Source organism: Saccostrea cucullata, unplaced genomic scaffold (genome assembly GCF_032062105.1).
Source record: "Saccostrea cucullata isolate Sc308-1 unplaced genomic scaffold, CSIRO_AGI_Scuc_v1 ctg2610, whole genome shotgun sequence".
Taxonomy (NCBI): Eukaryota; Metazoa; Mollusca; class Bivalvia; order Ostreida; family Ostreidae; genus Saccostrea; species Saccostrea cuccullata.
In genome coordinates, this window is record NW_026938925.1 from 39,097 (window position 1) to 59,789 (window position 20,693).

The window sequence follows — 20,693 nt, forward strand, 5'->3', positions numbered from 1 at the left end:
AATCAACAAAAAACTCAGTGAAAGAAACTGCAATTGACAAACATTGATACAACTCTTTAAGCTGAGCAATACCTCCTGCTTTTTCAGCTGTTCCTCTTTTTCTTTTATTCTGCGCTCTTCTTCCTCTTGTTGCTGGTCATGATGTAAATCTCGGCTTGGAAGCACACCTACACAATGATAGCATCATGTATTTAGAAAGAATTCCTTATGTGTCTATTTATAAAGTTACTCACATTTTCTAAACACTTTGATGCATAAAACAATGAAACTTGAGAGTATATTTTGTTGTAAGGATAATGTTCTGTTGCTGATAATCAAGGTGACTTACTTCCTTTCTCTTTTGGTTGATCAAGATTGACATGGAAGCTGTACTCATGTAGAGGTGCAGGCTCCCTTAAAAAGATAAAACAAAACTGTTCTTAGGAACCATCAAACATAACCAATTACTACGAATTCATTACAAATAAGCTTTTAGACTAGTTCTCACCACACAAATGCAAGCATATTATACAAAATGAAAACAATAATTTTGCCAAAATTAGAATGAAGGAAGTTTGATGTTCCATGGTAGGAAATTCTTTGAGGACCATTTTGATGCTTACTCTTCATTGACCTGGTTGCGGGGGTCAATAATCAGTTGAGATGTAGCCGTGGATATCTGGAGAGTCACAGGCTGTCCCACTGTCGCATCATAACGGGTCTCCTTCGCAGGTTCCTGTAAAAACAACCATGCCTTCATTTGTTGGAAATGCGTCAAATCTAATATCAAAATGCTTAATTGAACACATCTTAAAATTAATTTGTGAAGTTTTCTTTTTTGTTCACTATATGTGGAAATCAAATGAAATTAACAAGAGAGTTGTATGTGTGTGTTTGTGTGTGTGTGTATTTTAAACAATGAGGTCAAATGTCAAGGCCAAGTAAACTCCAATCATGGCAGATATAACCTAATCATTTCATTTGATGAAAAAATCATACTTTTTTTTATAAAAGGTAAAGAAATGCATTTCTTAACTGGTCTTATGGTCAAAGGTCAACTCTCAAGGCATAATCCATATTAATACAAATGTAATTTGAATACAGTCTTTAACAAATATAAATCCATAGACAGAACCTTGCTTTGCAATCTGCCAGGTTAAAAATGTTAAATTAATATTAAAGTGTATGCATTTCTTTTTGTTAAATTATGTTAATATCCTTGCACAAAGGAGTTAAGATCACCATTTTTCAATGTAGTTTTAATTAAATCAACAGAGAGGTTTCCTCTTGATTCTCATTAAGGATTCATAGCAATGTAAAGTAACAGTTGTTTTTGTATATTTTTTGTTACATAAATCAATCTTGTGGTCTCGTCATTTTTTAAATACGTAACAAACGACAGACTCCACATGCCTCACCTATTCATGCATTCACTTTTTTTATTGTGGCATTTTATAGTGTAAATGGACAGCTGATTAATTCGTTTTATATGCCCTACTTATTCTTTATAATAGAATACAGAAAAATAACTCACTGTTTCTGCATGGCTTGGGCTGGCTTGATTGATGTTGAACTGCAAGGAAATAAAAAAAATTAATAAACTACAAGAAATACTTAGATTTAATATTCAGAACAGTTATAAATACTTTATAAATTATATGTAACTCGATATTCATTGAAAAATTTTTTATTATTCAATTTACTGGGAACTCCCAGCTTAGCAACTACTTGGAGAGGGATTCTCAATAAATCATGGACATGGGTATAACCATTAAACAAATAAACCAGAAGTCTCTGTCGAGACTGAAGCTCTACTGGTTTGAACTTATAGCAAAGGAAGAGAAAAGTAGTTAAGCAGCTGGGATTTGAAACTTTACAACAGCAATAAATAGAATAATGATCGTTGATAAAGTCTCTTTATGTTCTTAGTGTAGTCTACTTGTGTGCCATGTTATACTGAAATCAGACCAAAACTGTAGGAGGAGTAGCATTTTGAAAGAATTTCACAGAAATTTCTATTTTTAGTAACCACGGCAACACCGTTCATCAAAATCAAAAACTGATACACAGAATTATGTATCTTAGTGTATTCTACTTGTGTGCCAAGTTATACTGAAATCAGACCAAAACTGTAGGAGGAGTAGCATTTTGAAAGAATTTCACAGAAATTTCTATTTTTAGTAACCACGGCAACACCGTTCACCGAAATCAAAAACCGATACACAGAATTATGTATCTTAGTGTAGTCTACTTGTGTGCCAAGTTATACTGAAATCAGACCAAAACTGTAGGAGGAGTAGCATTTTGAAAGAATTTCACTGAAATTTCTATTTTTAGTAACCACGGCAACACCGTTCATCGAAATCAAAAACCGATAAACTGAATTATGTATCTTAGTGTAGTCTACTTGTGTGCCAAGTTATATTGAAATTAGACCAAAACTGTAGGAGGAGTAGCATTTTGAAAAATTGTTTACAGACAGACGGACAGACGGACGGATGCCGGACGCATTACTATCGCATAAGCTCTTCTGGTCTCTGACCAGTAGAGCTAAAAAACAGTGAAATTCCATATCTCATTTCTAAATAAAAATGTTTTTAAAGATAAACTTTTGTAATAGATAATGTGGAAACAAGGCTTTATGTTGATTACACATGATTCTGAACATCTTTTGTTCAGTTCTGCAGTTATGTTCTCAAACAGTGCAGTCACAATTAAAAAAAAACAACAACAAAACACAAGTCAGTGTTGCTTGTGCACTTGAAAAAACTGCCACCTTGCCAAATTAAATCCAGTCTTAACTGACATGTAAGCTGCATTATAATAAAACAAGTATTCCACTCAAATGAAAAACCCTTTCTCATGTGACTATAGATCATACATTAAGAATAAGTGATCATTTGTAAAATCCAGGTCAAAATCTTCACAATTCTTTTAATTGTGCAAAACTAAAGTCAGATCCAAATCAAACACAAACTATGCATGTTGCTGGTCAAAACTGCACAAACCACCTCTATGAATACCTGTCCCATGGTCTTCTCTAAGAGTTCTTGTCTGACTCTTTCAAGCTCTTGGGTAATTTTCCTTAACTTGACATCAAAACCAACCTGGTCTGGAACAAACTGTGAATCCTCAGTCGCTAAACTGGGAAAGCTGGTTGATCTTGAATGAGCATTCAGCCCATTCTCTTGTTTTGGTCTTGAACGGACTCCAAATTTGATAGAGTCTCCACTACTTCCGGTTTTGCTGTGATCCTCTACAGAACTAGTAACGCTACTCTCAGCTTCATCTGAACTGAAATCACGACTAACTCTATTAATCTGAGCAGTTACTGTATTCTTAAAATTCTTGGTAGCCTTAAAGCTTGCCTTTCTCCCTAATTCTGTTTGCCATGGAAACATTGAGGTCAGGCTTTTATCAGTCCTCAGGTCAACTTCTGGTTCCGAGTCTACATCGAGGTCCATATCCACAAGATATGAGGACTCTGAGGGCCATTTCTTCATGACAGGGGTCCCTCTCCTGGGCATCCTGACCTCAGTTCCATCAGAAACTATTCTTTTGGTCCTGAAAGAGTCCAGAGAATTCCCTTTGTTTCCACTCTGAATGCCATATTTGTTCACCATGATTCTTGGACTTTTCATATTTCCACTGGTGTCTTTTTGAGTAGGTTTGTGGTTAACTTTGGTATCATTCTGATTTAGATTCTTGGTTTTGGATTCCTCTGGCTTTTCTATTCTTAAGTAAATGTCCCTAGTTTTGATTAATCTTCCTGGCTGATCTAAGCCATCTTCCTGAGACATGTGTCTTGTAAGTTGATGCGTTCCTGAGTGGAACTGTTGTGACAAGTTTGTTGCACTGCTAGATTTTTGTCTGGAGAGGTTAGTTTTCTCTCCTGTATTGGAGGTAAAGTTAGTCATAGCAAAAGAAGAATTCCACTTGTTTTTAGATGGTTCCTTGTTGTTCTGTGAGCTGTTTCTAGACAGGGTTAATGATGCCTCTAGATATTTGTCAGACATTGTGCCCATGTTTTTAATGTCCCTGACACTTGTGGAATCTGTTTGATGCTGTTTATCTCCACTGAATGTTTTAACAGATTCCTGACTGATAGCGCATCTTGCTTTTGGATTGTTTCCCTCAGTGACTGGAGATCTACACCTTGTAGGTTGTAGATGACTTGGTATTGCATCATTCTCAGACATACTTCGAGAGGGAACAGGCTTTTTAGTCATGGCTTTGTCATTTACAATCTCTGTAGATTCACTGCTAGATCTATTTTTGACACCTTGTGAGATTCCAGTAGGTCTAAGACTGCTAGGACAAAATGACCTAACCTCACTCATCAGATTACTTCTGCTGGGTTTTTGTGGAACGGGTGGCTTTTTCTTAACCTTGACATCATTATTGTCAAACTTACCACAAAGATTTTGAAAAGATTGACTCTTTACTTTAATACTACTTGCCTCGGCTTGCAGAGATGAAGAACTCAGACGTTTATCAGCATCACTGTCCAGCGAGTTGGAAGAGGAGGACCGCCCTGACCTTGACCTTTGCCATCGCCTAAGGATGTCTGGAGGCTTGAACAAATCCTCGTCCAGATTACTGGGTTTTAGAGGAGGGGGTGCCTCTGAGGGTGGTGGTGGGGGTGGGGACTCTTGAGGGAAAGAAGATTTTGGTACCACTGGCGGCTCTGGTTCTACGATCTCAGGTTCTAAAATCAATAAAAACATTTTTTAGTTCTCTTTCTCAAACTCTTACTTAATCTCATGTTAAGCAGCATTTTGGAGAAATTTGTATATTCTTTTTAGATAAAAAAAAGACTTAAACCATTTGTTTAGCTGATGCTTTGTGGTGATTAATAACCTTTATGTTTCCTGAGAGTGATGGTAGGTCTCTGAACCACCTCTGTTTCTATCAGAGGGGACTCCTTCTCACGGACCTCTGGGGAGGCTGGGGTCTCCTCTTCTTCTTCTTCTTCATCACTTTCACTCTCACTTGAAGACTCCTTTTGGAAAAACAAAACACACGTAAAGGAATATCAATGAAGGGACAAGAAGTTTTAAAGCCAAGAAGCCCTACTGCTCAGCATGTAGCTAACTGTGAAACCAGTTTGTGTGGTGGATATCATGTTAAAATGATCGGAATAATTCACTTCAGCCTTCAGGTTCAGGTGAGCTAAAATGATAAGGATTTCATAAAACGCCTTTAAATAGTTTTATGGATGATATATACAGTGCAATAGTCTAGGTGATAAAAAACCTCAGAAGATTTACCTTGCAGAATTCCAGTGCATTTACTCATGAACAAAGAAGTGACACAAGGTCAACTTTAACATTAGCTGGTGACTCCTGCCACACAAACAGATAAATCTTTGCTTACTGTTTATGAGTATAATGCTGTGTTAGTCATTACCTGTTTCACATCATTGTTATTTGTCTCTGACTGGCTCGTGTTCAGGGCGGGCGGGTCCGTCACAGGTCTGTGCTCGGCCTTCAGCTTGTCCAGGATCCACATTGGTTCATCGTCCGCTGATTTAGGCTCCTCTTTCTGTGGTTCCTGGTGCGGTGGCTCCCACTTGGTGGAGAAGGATACCTCTTCTTTGGCCTCCTCTCTTTGTGCTGCAGTCCTTTTGACTGTGAAGGAAAATTCATAATTTTTGTTTGAAACATTTAATATCATAAGATTTTCTAACTGTTTAATGCTTAAGCCTCTATAATTGGAGATTCAGGGGCATATAGTTTTTGGTCTACCTGTCTGTTTGATTGTGTGTTTGCTTTATCAAGTTATTCTAGATTTCAAACTCAAGCCTAGGTGCATCACATGAGAAATGTCATGGCTGCAGAGGAGAGCAACTTGTAAACTGGCAGATTTATTTTACCAGTGTTTTTTTGTGTTTAACAGGCCATTTTGTTGACACAAAATAAAAATTCCATCTATTATTAGAAATTGAGTGTAAAAACAATTTATTTTGCCAGCAGTTGTCCTTATTTAAAAATATATTTTTGCACCATTATGGACATGCCATGGAAATGTAGTCCTCTCCAGAAAATATCAGATAAAAAAAATTGGAGAGGGCTACATTAGTCCAGCTTGTTTTTTCATGTTCAAAAAAGAATATTTAGTAATATTTTTTCAATGGAATGGTAATTTACCTGGAACAGGAGGAGGCACTTTCTCGGTTTTCTTATTGGTTACAGCTGTATCATGGTGCCTTTGGTAATAACTAGGACTAGACTCAGTTTTTTCCTCCTTTCTGCTGTATTCAAATGTGGACCTCTCAGTATGTCTGTGGTGTTCTGGTGTAGACTTTTCATGGTGTCTATTATCATCTGGTGTAAACTTTTCATGGTGTCTATGATGTTCTGGTGTAAACTTTTCATGGTGTCTTTCATGATCTGGGGTAGACTTTTCATGGTGTGTATGATCTTCTGAGTCAGATTTCTTTGCATGTCTGTGATGGTAGCTTGGACTGGTAGATGTATGATGGTCAGCAGGTGACCTGTCTGTATGTCTGTGATGGTAAGGGGTTGACTTGTTTGTGTGTCTGTGATGCTCGGGTGTTGACTTGTCTGTGTGTCTGTTATGGTAGCTTGGACTGGTAGCTGGGGAGGTGCTGGTTTTGGGACTGTGTGTTTTGGGGGCCAGGGCAGGGGACTTCCAGATCGGGGAGTGATTCTGTGAGTTTGCTGTTGTTTCCTCAAATGCCTCATCCTCCATGTCATCATCTGTAAATTATTCATAGAAAATTATGTACTCTTTCCTTACATGAAAAATACTGAAAATTTCCCTACATTAATGAAGAATATTCACTTTGTATAGAGGCATATTATATTATCAATGATGGCAAAAATTTTCACCATGAATCACCAACACATGTGGTGTCATTTCAATGTTATGTGAAATAAAGTCCACATTAAATCTATTTGATATAACTTTTTTGGCCCCTGTGTGATAAGTATATGTTTCAGATAATAAAATATTATTTTTCATTCTCAGGAACATAATTCCAAACAATATATCAAATATATAACTGTACGTAATTGTCACCACCCTAAATAGCATCATACCCTTTTTTACACATTTCTTGCCATTTGTTGGTGAAATAAAAATCAGATAAATACATAGCAACAAAACAGAAAAGAGATATGTGTTCCAAAAAAAGCAAGTTGAGAAACATTAGAGAGCATATTTTAAATATTTTGTACACTAATCATAGGTGAAAGACTGATATCCCATAAATAAGAAGCAATTACACAATAGAGAAGTAGGACACAATTCTGAGTGTGAAGCAAGTTTACATTTAAAATGCATATTTGCAAAACTTCACACAAAACACAATTCTAAAATAAAAGAAGACTGCACCTCTCAATTAAAAATTAAAAAAATCAAAATTACCATCTATGTCTGGCCAGCCATACTCTATTAGTAACAATAAGAAGCCTATATGTTTAGACTGATTTTTAAGATTTTGATAAATACTACAAAGACATGTACCCCCATCCTCCCCTCTAAAATGTTGAAGTCAATTTAAGTTATTTAAGACCATTGAATGATACAGATAAGATTCATTCATGCAAGGAAATAAAGAATCCAAGAAAAGCATGACTGATCTTTAGTTTTAAATAACTAGTTATACATTATATTTTAAGAGATATCTGGTTTACAATTTTTTATTAAGCTAAAATTAAAGATCTAAAGAAAATTTATTGAATAATTACTAAGTATGTGCATACAATATTTAGCTGGTGCACTGAAATCATTGTGAAACTTTTAATATAATCATTGTAATTGGCAAGTTCAGAGGTATCCCTGATTTTTCTATAAACATTATTTCTGAAAACCATCAACTAAGTTCAATATTTCATAAAACATTTTTTGTCGATTTCAAGTTTTCCCTACCATCCCCAATCTCTCTCTTGATCTTGAGCTCCAGATGACCATTTCTGACGGAGTTGTCTATGATGTGCTGGACTTGGGGTAGTGTCATGGAGGAAACATCTCTCCTGTTCACAGATAGGATTATGTCCTTCATTTGTAAATCACAGACATCAGCTGCACTACCTATAATACACAACCAGATTTCATTTACAGTAAATGTAATAAAGTAAACTGATTTCAATTACATATACAGTAAATGTAATAAAACAAGAGATGTTTGTAAAACACTTATCCCCCCCCCCCCCTCCCCCAAATAATTGGATTTTTTTCTAAGTCCAGGGGCATAACTCTGTCAAACATGGCTTGATTATACCCAAAACAGAACTAGACCTAGATATTTTTACGATAAATTTGTATACCAAATTTCATTTCAGTATGTGCAATGGCTGTGAAGGAAATGAACAGAAAATTGGTAGACTGACTGACAGACAGCAGCAATTTTTAGCAAGATGCCCTCCTTTCTTCGAAGGGGGGCAAAATAATAAAATGATTTCAATTATAGTAAAAATAACACAGAAACATAATTTTCAAACAGTAAATATGATCCTGAATTTTAATTTTCAATTACAGTAATTTTAAGATTTTAATAAATTTACATTGCAAAATGCTACTACCACTACCATGACAGTATAACTTGGAATTATACTTGCATGATGTGACACTGCCTAATTCTCACAAAATTGATAAATATTTAAATTACATCTCATTAAGAATTGTATATATGCAAAATGAGAATAGTTTTGTTTGAATGTTAAAATAAGAAATAATGTCTGCTTTTTTGGTGTTTATTTATAGAATATCTAGTGCGTGAAGGACTTCACAAATTGTCCTTTAATATATTTTATATATTTATATTTAAAATCCCCCCCCCCTCCCACTCTAACAAAAAAAGGTGACACTTAGTCCTTACAAAAACATTATATTAGATCAGTTCATCAAGGTTTTGTACTTGTAAGTTGCAAGAACTTGTTTCTGATCCATTTGTGTTAAACAATAAAATATATTCAAACCAAGTCAAGGTTTTGTAACAGAAAACAAATACCTATATGGGAGTGTGTGTCTTTTAATGTTAGCATTAATTGTCATTACTAAAAAACCTGATTGCAAGATATACTAACTTTTAACAGTTTAATTATGACACCTTTTCAAAAATTTCTGAAATGTTTCACATCTGGATGTCACACTAACATACTTGGATTCTTTTCTTCTTTTCAAATTTATCAAATGTAAACTTCCCAGTTTAAACAAATTAAACCTATTTCATTTTAATAAAACTTGTTATTCCACTTAAGCTATGGAACACCTTTATCATATTTCTACCTTTTATTCAAAGGCTTAGTTCAAATGTACTTGAATTCCTTTAGTTGATTTGATCAAGACCCCCTATTCTATACATGAAAGCCATTTTGATTTGGGGTTTACCGAGCTTGTGAATTTATTTAAAGAAAATGGACAATATGCCCCTCATAATCCATGCATTAGTGTCAAGATTTTAGCCCTTGTCACGTTAACCTAATACACTCATTCCAAAACAAAAATCCAAATTACACTGGTGTGTTGTCAACCGATAAACAAAAGGAATGACATAAGTTCAATACTGGGTATACAGACATGAACGAAGTATGAAAGAGAAAAAGAAAGTAAACATTAGACTTAAATTTGAATACTTTTGTAAGATGTTTAGATTATTTTCCTTTTTTAAGTTTCAGTTATAATGAAACCCCTACTCTCTTTTCACTCTCCCAATAAAAAGTTTTTGATTGACTATAAAAAAAAGATCATGCTACCTTTTATTTGATGACAAAAATGAAAGTTCCAGGAAATATGAATATAAATCTATGGTGCTCCTTCCTCACTTAATAAATCACCCATAGCTCCCTTCTCCCCAGGTGTGATTTTTAAATGACTTCAAAGAACTTTAAGCAATAATTTCGAGAGAGTTGTCCTTCCTGAGTGAGGAATAGATGGCCTTAAAAACATTTTTTTGACTTAATTTTTTATACTATCAATGATCACACAATCTAGGGTTTTCTGGATTTTCTGGATTAACATTATCTTCCTTCTAAATTGTATGTCAATGTTTCCACCTACTTAATCTATATAACCATCTCATGTATAATACATGCATATACAGAAAAACATTTTTCTTTTCTACATTATGTATATTTAAAGTTGAAATCACTTAAATAGACAACTCATTTCATTTTTGACAGCTGTATAAATAAAACTTAAAAAAAAAACCCCACATACACCATCTCTGAAAGGATACACAAACATCGAACACAAATATTTATACTGTATAGCTATGGAAAAAAGTGAAGCCTTTTTCTATCTACTAGTTTCTTTTCACTGAAAAGAATGTAAGATGTTAAAATAGAATTCACTTCAAATTCCAATTTAAAAATCTACAGGAGATAAAAAGTGTAAATAATCAGAAGAGAAGATTATCATGTCTGGTTTGGGGTGGGTGACCTTTATATAGACAGAGTCTGCAGGGGGGATTACCTACCTATCGTGACTTTGTACACTGTTACAGGCTGTTTCTTTTCCACGCCTCCCGAGATACTAAATCCAAAACCCCTGGAAGTGTTCTGAGGCTTCTGTAGGTTGATCTTTATGTTTTTCTCAGTGAAAGCCTGAAAAACAACATGTTGATAGTGACAGTCGCAGAAGATGGCCACAGAGAGTGCCCCGTAGACAATAGCTCTCCTGTTTGTGTTTTAGGTAACACAAAACCTTGTTTATATACCAGATAGAGTTCTACAGTGTCCTGCAACTACATTAAGTTCTTGTGATAATATTACAGATTCTTGAAATGTTTTGGGTCAATAATGTGTCACAGATGCAAGGTTATTTTGGAACCAAATTTAAAAGGATTATAATCTACACATTATATTATTGGTTTTAAACTTTTTTTGTATTGGATTCCATGTAAGAACTTTTAGATTTTAGTAATTTTTGTTTGTATAAATCCATAATGGCGACATTTTTTTTTCCAAAAATAAATGTTATAGGTGCACAAAGACTATTTGGTATTTTATCTGAATAAAACAATGAAAGCTGGAGACCAACACTGTGACGTTAAAATTGCGGTAGATTCTCACGTGTGAATACCAACATGTATTCAATAGGGTCTGTATTTAGAGTTGTAAGCTTAAAGATATCAAACATTTTATTCCTAATACATGAAGTCTGAAATGATTATTTACCTCAAAGCTTTAGAAAAATAAGTAGGGTAACAGAAATTAAGTAAACAAAAATTAAGACAAAAAAAAACTTCTAAAAAGCTACAGTAAATCTGTGATGTAAATTGGATGATATTTATCTTAAAAATTTTATAAGGAATTTCATTTCACAGAGAAATATTAGAGATAAAGAAAAAAAAACTGTTCATGCATGTTTAAATGCATAAAATATTAATTTTATTAATTTTAAACATCATTTGACATATCTTCCAGGTAAAACATTTATTGTCTATTTAAAGGCCTAAAATGCTTGGCATGCATTCCTAATGCAAATTCCCACCAGTCTGATGTCTGAATTGACATTGTTTTATGTTTTATTGATACGAAAGAAACCCAAGGTACATATATCATTAGTCTATTAACCATTATTTATTGTCTTCATGTTAAAAAAACCAAAATCAATACATTCCATTCTAACAAAGGCAAACAAACTGCATTTAATGATTTGCTGTAGGATGATCAAGAGAATACCTGCCTTTCTAGTTTTATAACATTGTAGTAATCATGAATGCTAATGAGGGAAAGCATGATATTGCAATTTCAAAATGCTTTAAAATGGATCAGACCCACCTAGATAGAAAAGTGTTGCAGGGCCAATACCAAAGTTGTCTCCCTTTGTAGAGACTCATAGTGAATGTAAAATTTTGTCTTTGTAACATCACTACAGTAAAACATGTTTAGTACGAACACGGATATAGCGAATTCACGGATATAACGAAGTGTTTCTGGGTCCCCGGCAAAATTCTTAACAAATCTTTGTAAAATTTTACGGTTTTAACGAACTCTGATATAACGAATTTACGGATATAGCGAACTGATTTTGAGTCCCGTTGAGGTTAAATATAATGAATTTTACATCTTTTATAACGAACTTTCAAAGATTTCAAAATTTGAATAATTGAACTGACTTTATTTTCTCTCAGCATTTGTATATAAAATTCAATTCATCATAAAACCTTAGTTATCGAAGGTATGTTTTGTAATATTTGCTTCCCTAACATATTTGATAGTAACACTTGAAGGAAAACATGCATATTGCGAATTCGCTATATATGGTTATACGAATTCGTTACACGGATATAACGAATTACGGATATAGCGAATTAAATTAACAGGTCCTCAGGACTTCACTATAACCGTGTTTTACTGTATTGAACTTGTACACATGCTATTAAGACATTTATAAACTCTTGACTTTACCTTTGCTGGGTGTGATTTTGCTACAGGTCGATCTGAGAGTTTCACTGGCTGTGGACCATTCGTCTCTTTTTTCTCCAATTCCTGCCATTTTGAACGAGTTCTACCAGCCTCCACACTAAACTCAAATTTCTTCTTTGGCTTTTCGTAATCCACTTGTTCTTTTCTCTCAAAACTTTTTAAAATGTTGCCGATTTTGCTAACAGATGATAATTTATTATCCTCAGTCTTTTTGGCAGTAGAATTGTCATGCTTTGACTGTGTTCTCCAAGAGGAATCACTACTATAAGATTTTTTACTTTCTGACACTTTCCCTCTGTTGAATTTGTCATCGTGAGTGTTTTTTGGAGCACTTGTTTGATCCTCTACAGACTTTTTATCCGGTCCCTCATGTTTGCTATCCTGTTCTTGTTCATCTTCATCCTTTGCCCAATCAGCCACTTCCTTCTCCTCGTAACTTGCTTTGTCACTTCCAACAGAATTCTGAAATGTACAGAGATTATAAGACACTGTTTACTGAGTTAGACATTTTCTCTATTCTATTATTATACTAAGACTTTGAGTAATTTTTACAAAATTAAGGCCTAATCATAAAATAAGTTTGCATGGATCACTCAATAACTTTTTAGCTATGTACAGTGAAACCTGTCTAATCTGACATGCAATGGGAAACAAATTTTGTGCTGGAATAGACAGGGTGTCAGATTACAGAGTGTTAAGGTAATGGAAAGAAGTACAATGAGAATGAAATTATGGTTCAGAATTCAAAGTGAAATGGATTATACAGGTGTTGGATTAGACAGTTTTTACTGTATATAACACTTACAGCTCTGTTTTTGAGAGAGAGGCGCTGCTGTAGCCTGACAGATGGCGCTGTTTCCTGTCGGACCAGTTCTTTCCTCTGTACGACCTCTTCTACAGGGTCAGACTTCTTACTGAAGAAGTCGTCATCATCATCCAGTGGGTAGAAATTCAGGGTCCCTGTACTCATCCTCTTCTTTCTGCAATGGAAAATTGAATATTGAACAAAAGCCCAAAAACTTAAAACAAATTTCTTCTTTTAAAAACATCTTCATAAATCTACACTAAGTAAAAAATATTTCATAAAAATCCCTTTCTAAAATACTGCTTTATCATATTCCATTCTGTACCCTCTGCTTAGAATTACTTTGTCTGCAATGCATTTTTAGCATTACATGTACTTTGCCTATTTGACTAAATATCTTTAAAGCATAAAAGTCACTTTCTTAAATTTCAATAAACCTACCTATCAGACATCATCTCACTATACGTCTTTGGTTTTCTCTTTTCCTCTTCCTCTTGGGTCAGTTTGTCGGTTTCATCGACTCTCTGATACGCAGCAGAGGACGCTCGCCGCCGGCGGTTCTTCCAACTGCTTAGATTCTGTGGAGTACATTGTTTATAAATCATTCATCACCTCCCATTATTCATTACAGCTGACCAGAGGAGAAATAGGCAAGCCAATCAAGATTTACTTCAATATAATTCATAGTATGAAAGTTATACATAGAAAAAAAGAAAAGAAAGTACATATGTTGTGTTACAGACATCTAGAAGCTGTTGTATAGTAAATAAATGTATACACTGTACTAAAAATAAACTATGGCTTGGCCATTGGCAAACTGAATTGGCCTGAACTTTGTATTGGGCTTACATATTTACATGTACCATATCCTAAACTGATTTTCCAGTACCCAGGGTAATTGGGGAATGGAATATTTGTTAATAAACCTAATATCTAAACCATGGCTGAAACTAAGAATTAGAAATTTAAAATGATTAGTTCATTATTCCTTAGGTGGCCAATTCCCATCCAATAATCCTTCAATAATCTACTAAAAATATGAAAATGATCATTGAAAATAAAAAGAAAAAGCATGCTATTAGTATGTATCCTACAATTGTAAATTTTACATCACAGTAAATAACGGTAAGTTATTGGTGGTTATATAAGAAATGAACTGTTTAAACTAAGCTAGATAATTAAGGAATATTAACTAATAAAAGGTCAAAGGTTAGTATGAAGAATGAATTGGGAAAACTCACTGATTGCCAGTCGCCAAGGTCATCTGTAGTCTGGAAAGTGAAGGTCAAGGTCAGCTTAGAGAGAAATACATCAACTAAACATTTGGGCAAACTACAAACTGAAGCTCATTCTAGCTTTTGCAGAAAGCACATTCATTCATGCTAGATGTGCTCAGGTTTAAGGCTCTCTGCTATGAAATTAGCTTTCCATAAGCACTTTTTTAAAATACAGCTAACCATATATTTATTATTTCCCCCTAAAATACACCATTTAGTGAAGTAGTTACTATTTTCTCTCATAACGTCTTTGTTACAATTTGCCATTCCTATTCAATATAAAGCTCTTAGATTCCAGCAAACTGCAAAATAACTTATCTATAGCAGAAAGCTCGTGATTAATATATCTTCATCAAAGCACTGCATGGCTTAACCAGCAATTAAAAAATGCATTTAAAGAATTACTAACTTTAATAGATCTATATAAGAACAATCCCTGTTTCCAAACAAATATCAATTATAGAAAATTTAAAACAGACAATTTAACTCATCAAGCATTTCCAGAAGATATTAAAACCTGGACCCAATTTAACAGACATACATGTTAAATCGATACAAAAAAGTTAGCACTTAGTGATCCGTAAGTGCCAAGCGTTCAACTCTTTAAAGTGAAAGTTGCGGGTCTTTTTCGATGAGACCTTAAAATCCAAGACCCCAAGTCATGATAGGCGTTGGCATGATAAAATTCCTTGTTGTTTAATGATGAATACCGGTATTTTGTTAAAGTTTGGTCTAGCCATTATTAAACCTTTTTACCACATTGACATCTCTTCCAAAAATTGTGGTGGTTAGAAATGAATCTTTTTGTACATATTTATAGATAATATATATATCATGATGGTATGAAGATTAAATTTTATTTAGTGGTTTTTGTAATATATGGATTTAACACGATGAAATTAATCACGGAAAGAATTCAGCATTGATATCCTTAAAAAGTATCTCCATTACTATAAATACATTACATATGACAGAGGTTTTACAATTTATGATTAAGATGATGAACACACTTAAGAAATTACACAGTTAATATGATGGCCTGAGTGTTACAATGTAAATTCTAATAAAATATGATCCCTATAATTTTTATTTCCTTCTGCAATTCATGAAATGACACTTAGTAAGCATTCATGGATTGTGCCTAGGGTTTCACATTATGATTTTAGTTCATAATAGCTACAAGCACCTGACTAGCAAACAACATTTAACATATCTAACAAGCAGATACACTACAAATTAATACACCAGCAGATCACTCTGATTTAAACTAAGGATGCTTTTATCCCATATTCATTATACATGTATCAGTTATAAACTTATATGTTTCTGCTGAAGTCATGCGAGAATTTTACTATATTAATCTTATTGCAAAATTCATGAGAAAAAAAACTTTTTTACCATATCGTTGTAATACATTGCATTTAAGTTTTAATTTTTGTTTTATGTAGAACATTCACTGACAATTTACTTTTGAAAAATGTGATGTTTGAAAATGCTAGCAAGCAACAGAAAGAAATTAAAAGCCTCTCTGAAACTCAAATTCCACACTCATTGACAAAATGTGATTTTTTCACAACTTACCGATTGCCAGTCCACATCATCCTTCTCAGGAATGACTGACCTTGACATCAGTTTGGTTTCCTTGGCTGCCTCTATTTGTTCCTGGGCCTCCTTGGCCAGTTTATCTGCTCCCTTGGACTTGACAAACTGTAGAGGGTCCAGAGTCGAGGAACTGGCCTTCCTCTGGGACTTCAATGTCCGAGTGGGAATATCCACACTAGCACTGTCTGAGGACTGCCGCGAGTGGTTACCTAGGTAACTGCTGCTGTCCATACTGTCAGTGGAGGACCCCCGCCGGTGGTGGTTGGAGTTTGTGTGACCATAGTCATCCACATTGATACTGTTCTGGGTGGCAGAGAAATGGTAGCCACCGCTTGTATTCAGAGAACCTGCACTATTATATCTCCTCATTTTACTGGTTACAGAACCAGGCATGCTTTCATCTTCTAAATCAAGACTAGGGGTAGATTCCTTCGAGACAAAAGAATCACAAGAACTATCCCTGATGTGTTTGTTTTCTAATGAGTCCTCATTGCTCACTCGCGAGTTGGCATCGTGTGAACTGTAGGCACTAGAGGTTTGGTCAGAGGAATCAACGGAATCATTCCTGTGTCGTTGTTTTGGGAGGAGGTCTTTTCCGCTGTACCGAACGATCGCAGAGAATGCTGACTGATCTAGTTGTGGACCACTGTAGGTTTGAGAAACACTTCTTCCTAGCCAGAAAATAGTAATGGCCACCTGTAATAGCAAAAACATAAACAGAATAATCCCATAATCCTCTGTAATGCCCCTTTCTAAAACATTCATTGATAAATCATTGAAGACTTGGCTACATTTACAAAAAAATACCACAGGTTTTGAAAGTTCTGAGGTTTCTAATTGGCAATCAAAGAACACAAAACCTACAGTTCAAATTCAATACAATTACAGGGAACTGCATACACTACACCTTCCCAATCAATTTCACTGGAATGCACACCTTTTAAGGTTAAAGTTTAGGCTCTCCAAGGGATCCAATCAAATAATCTGTCTTTTAGACATGTTTGGTTTGCGGCTCTCACTGTGGGACTACTTATAATCCACAGAAGTCAAAACAGGACTGTATAAACTTACAGCGAGGCCTTAAATATTCTAAACATTGAAAAATGCCAAGCTAATCTGTTTAAAATTCTTCAATAGAATTTTGTCCTGTATATGATCCATATGAACGATTTTTAAATTCTCTGTATGATCTGGTCTAGAAAAGAACTGTTAGGGAGATTAATGTTATAGCTAACAGAGGATATGACAGACTTTAGAATTTTTTTTACAATCTGTTAGCCAGGCATGACATATTCCTAAGCCCAGAACAAATAATAGCATTAAATCACTAGAACACATATATAATCTTACATATATGGAGAACAAATGTATAATTAATGAACTCAAGTGTGATGTGAAACAGACCACAATCCAACCCCTACCAAGTTCATTACCATACAAAAACAATTCTACCAAAAATAATGTCTGAGGAGTATTGGACAATGGCATAATCAGGAAATGGCAAAATGTATATTACGTGCGACCTATGATATAGCTGTACCTGTTACTGTGAAGAATGTTCAAAATCCATCGTAGTAAAATTCCATTTCTTGGCTGCAGCCAATAGAAAATTAACATACAAACAATAGGCCTAGCTCCTAAATGGATTGTGATCAAGTACTGAAATAATTCTTTTAAGTTTAAAAGCCACAGTTTTCCACTAGTTTAATCAGTATTTTGTTTATTTGAACTAGAAACTTTCGTTGTTTTATAAGGACCACAGCCTCAAACAGCTATTCATTTGAGGGGCAGAAAGACATCCTATTTTGTGATCTTAGTATACCAAGTGAATAAAGTTGGACATTAAACATATAAAAGCCCTGCCTACCCACTAAATGCCTCTTCTTGAATGTGCTAGGTAGAAATGAAGGGGTTAAACAGATACCGGTCCAAAAATACTGTCACTAAATTCGTAAAGCATTACGTATAAGATATGTGAATGTCAACTCCACCCTGTTAGAAAAGATAAAATCAATACTTTCACCAACCGCTACGTCAGTGGCACCTATACAAACATCCACGTCTATACACAGGTGTGTACACCGTACTTAATGCTGCCGTCGCGAAAACTAAATTCCTTAAGAAAGTAGGGGAATATTACCAAGTTGCACACTGCTGCATCATAAATTAACGATTACGATCTCCACCTCTTTTTATTGAAGGATATTCAATCATTTTATTTGCATTGTTGAAATTCTTTTATAGAATTTATGCATGTTACGTGGCCCAAGTTTCCTTAAGAAGCAGTAGCTGGCATGTTCAATTCTTACACTGACACAAGCAATAAATTCCATACAACTAATTGTAATCAAATCAAAAGATACAGATTGGTTTTATACCTTCTAAAATTACTCCATCTATCACAACTGTGAAAAATTTTATAAGGGTAATTTTAGTGATTTTTTATCATACCTTTCTGAATAGGGTTTATTTTTGAGGACATACATGTACATGTATATGCAAGGAAAACAAATTAAACTTATAATGTGCAAGGAATTATTGAGCAATATGAATACGTTTTGAATTTCATGTGATTTACACTAAGTATCTCAAATACCAGTACCTAGGTATCGCAAAAAAAAAAAATCTTGGTCCCTTAGAGTTTAAGTTAATCACTTGTACGATTGTAGAAATACTAGTTCTAACACCAACTGAATGAATTATAAGCTCTACAAAGTTTTCCTGATATAACATTAGATATTTTGAGTGGAAATAACAAGGATTAAAACCGATTTTAATGAATTTTTGGGTGTTCAAACAACATATTATCAAAATATATAAGCTAATGACAATTCTTGACTTTGACGGGGTATCCCCCCTGTGTACCAGGGATATTTCTTTTCCAAATGAGATAAGCTACTTTACTGGCAGTCTCTCTTCTTTTTTTTTTTGTTTGGAGAAGGGGACAGAATTAATGAGAATGATAAAACACAATTCATTATGTCATTGTTTCACTGGTGCATCACATGGCTGGGAGGCGAATTCTCTAGTTAGCATGCATTTTCCTGATGAAGGACACATTTTTCAACAGGAAACATGCTGAAGAATTCATCAAGATATAAATGATAGACTGAATAAGAAATGAATTCCCTACAGATATATACTAAATGTTTTATTGCTTCAAATTAATGTTTTTTTAAAAGGATATAACTGACAATTAAGACATCACATAACTTAAGTATTTTTTTCTTTTACACATGTAGTCCCTTATTCTAGTTTGGGGTACTTTGATAGAGTAATGCTACATAATGCTGGATTTTTACATCTCTCTTTATTCCCAAAAATTTTAAATACCAATACCTCTACATGGTTCCAAATAAAGCCCAAATTTGCTATTTTTCTGAAGAAAAATAAACTACAACCCCATCACCCCCTTTTTTTATAACTCACCATAGTAGATCTTCAACAGTGGCATAGATCCGACGATTTCAATGAGTTTTATATTAAAATAGCTCTAAAAATTTTACATTCAACAGTATTTTCTTAAATTTTTGTATACCTCATTTTTATGAGGGGGTAGGGGGTAGGGTGGGGGCTGTTGTTCAATAATTGACCCTGCATCACAGTGACCAATTAGTAATTCAACAAAGACAAATACACTTATCAAACTGTTACATAATGCATATTCAACACCTCTCACATTTTATGTCCTGGCCCCTGGTAACATCTCTCTGTGTCTCATGTTAACACATGTCATTACTAGTTATTGATTTCCATAATGAATTAGTCCTCTTGTTATCACAGTAATTTAACCACTGCATTCAAGGGAGACAGTGGGAGTTAGCTCCTGATAAATTCTACAATTAATTTTTATCAGAACGGGTCAGCATATGGCATCAGGAAACAAATATTTAATATCAATATTTTAAGACATATTTGTTACAAAGCAGAGAGAAAATAAAGACTATAACTGCATACTTACATTCAAAGCTCTTCTGTCGACTTCCTGCTTCAGATTATCCGAGCTAAAAGAAAATAAAAATAATTAAACGACAAATTAAAAAAAACTTCGCAGCACAAAAAAATCGGATGTCTCCAGTGTTGCCTCAAATTTTCCTAATTATCCTTGTATGGTTAAGGTATGCATGAATTACCGGCATTGACAGGGCTGGGAGAAGTGTTACATGCTTGCTCGGCAGGTAATGATGCCGTCTGATGACATCAAACGGTCTGTTTTATGTCCAACCAACACTTAAAACACAACTACAAACCGACTAAAAAAATCAACCGGTCAATACACAAACCAAAACCTCCTCTTTTGTCGACTTTTCCCTTTTATCTATTAACTGCTACCAAAAATAAAAGAAAATGCATGACACCGAATTTTACAGCATGCTGCACATTTACAATTCATTCAATGCATGGCGCTCTGGAATGTACGCGACCAATGGACCCTGACGTGACCTCTATGACCACACTAGGTTAATAAGACTATTATACCTGCAAATCCGGAGTTGTATTTTCTGACAAGTTCAAACACACAGAGATATAATCTTAGTATTCCATTATTCTTGGTATTTGTAGTTTTCAAAACACAGGTGTATTTAAATAAACACAAACAGAATAAGGTATTATGAAATTTAAATCAAAAAG

The 20,693-nt window shown here is 34.4% G+C and overlaps 1 protein-coding gene across 1 annotated transcript in view; it reads right to left on the reverse strand.

The window, feature by feature from the left end:
- LOC134251832 (LIM domain only protein 7-like) overlaps nt 1–20,693 on the reverse strand; it is a 44,858-nt gene that overhangs the window by 4,010 nt on the left and 20,155 nt on the right. Inside the window, exons 4-20 of the mRNA XM_062734252.1 lie at nt 20,023–20,065; nt 16,041–16,757; nt 14,424–14,453; nt 13,624–13,760; nt 13,183–13,357; nt 12,360–12,839; nt 10,420–10,550; nt 7,876–8,033; nt 6,129–6,701; nt 5,389–5,609; nt 4,840–4,981; nt 4,241–4,687; nt 3,003–4,210; nt 1,514–1,552; nt 603–715; nt 329–393; nt 73–167 (exon numbers count right to left, since the gene is read on the reverse strand). Of these exons, the coding sequence (XP_062590236.1) occupies nt 73–167; nt 329–393; nt 603–715; nt 1,514–1,552; nt 3,003–4,210; nt 4,241–4,687; nt 4,840–4,981; nt 5,389–5,609; nt 6,129–6,701; nt 7,876–8,033; nt 10,420–10,550; nt 12,360–12,839; nt 13,183–13,357; nt 13,624–13,760; nt 14,424–14,453; nt 16,041–16,757; nt 20,023–20,065 (4,774 nt within the window). The remainder of the gene's footprint in view (nt 1–72; nt 168–328; nt 394–602; nt 716–1,513; nt 1,553–3,002; nt 4,211–4,240; nt 4,688–4,839; nt 4,982–5,388; nt 5,610–6,128; nt 6,702–7,875; nt 8,034–10,419; nt 10,551–12,359; nt 12,840–13,182; nt 13,358–13,623; nt 13,761–14,423; nt 14,454–16,040; nt 16,758–20,022; nt 20,066–20,693) is intronic.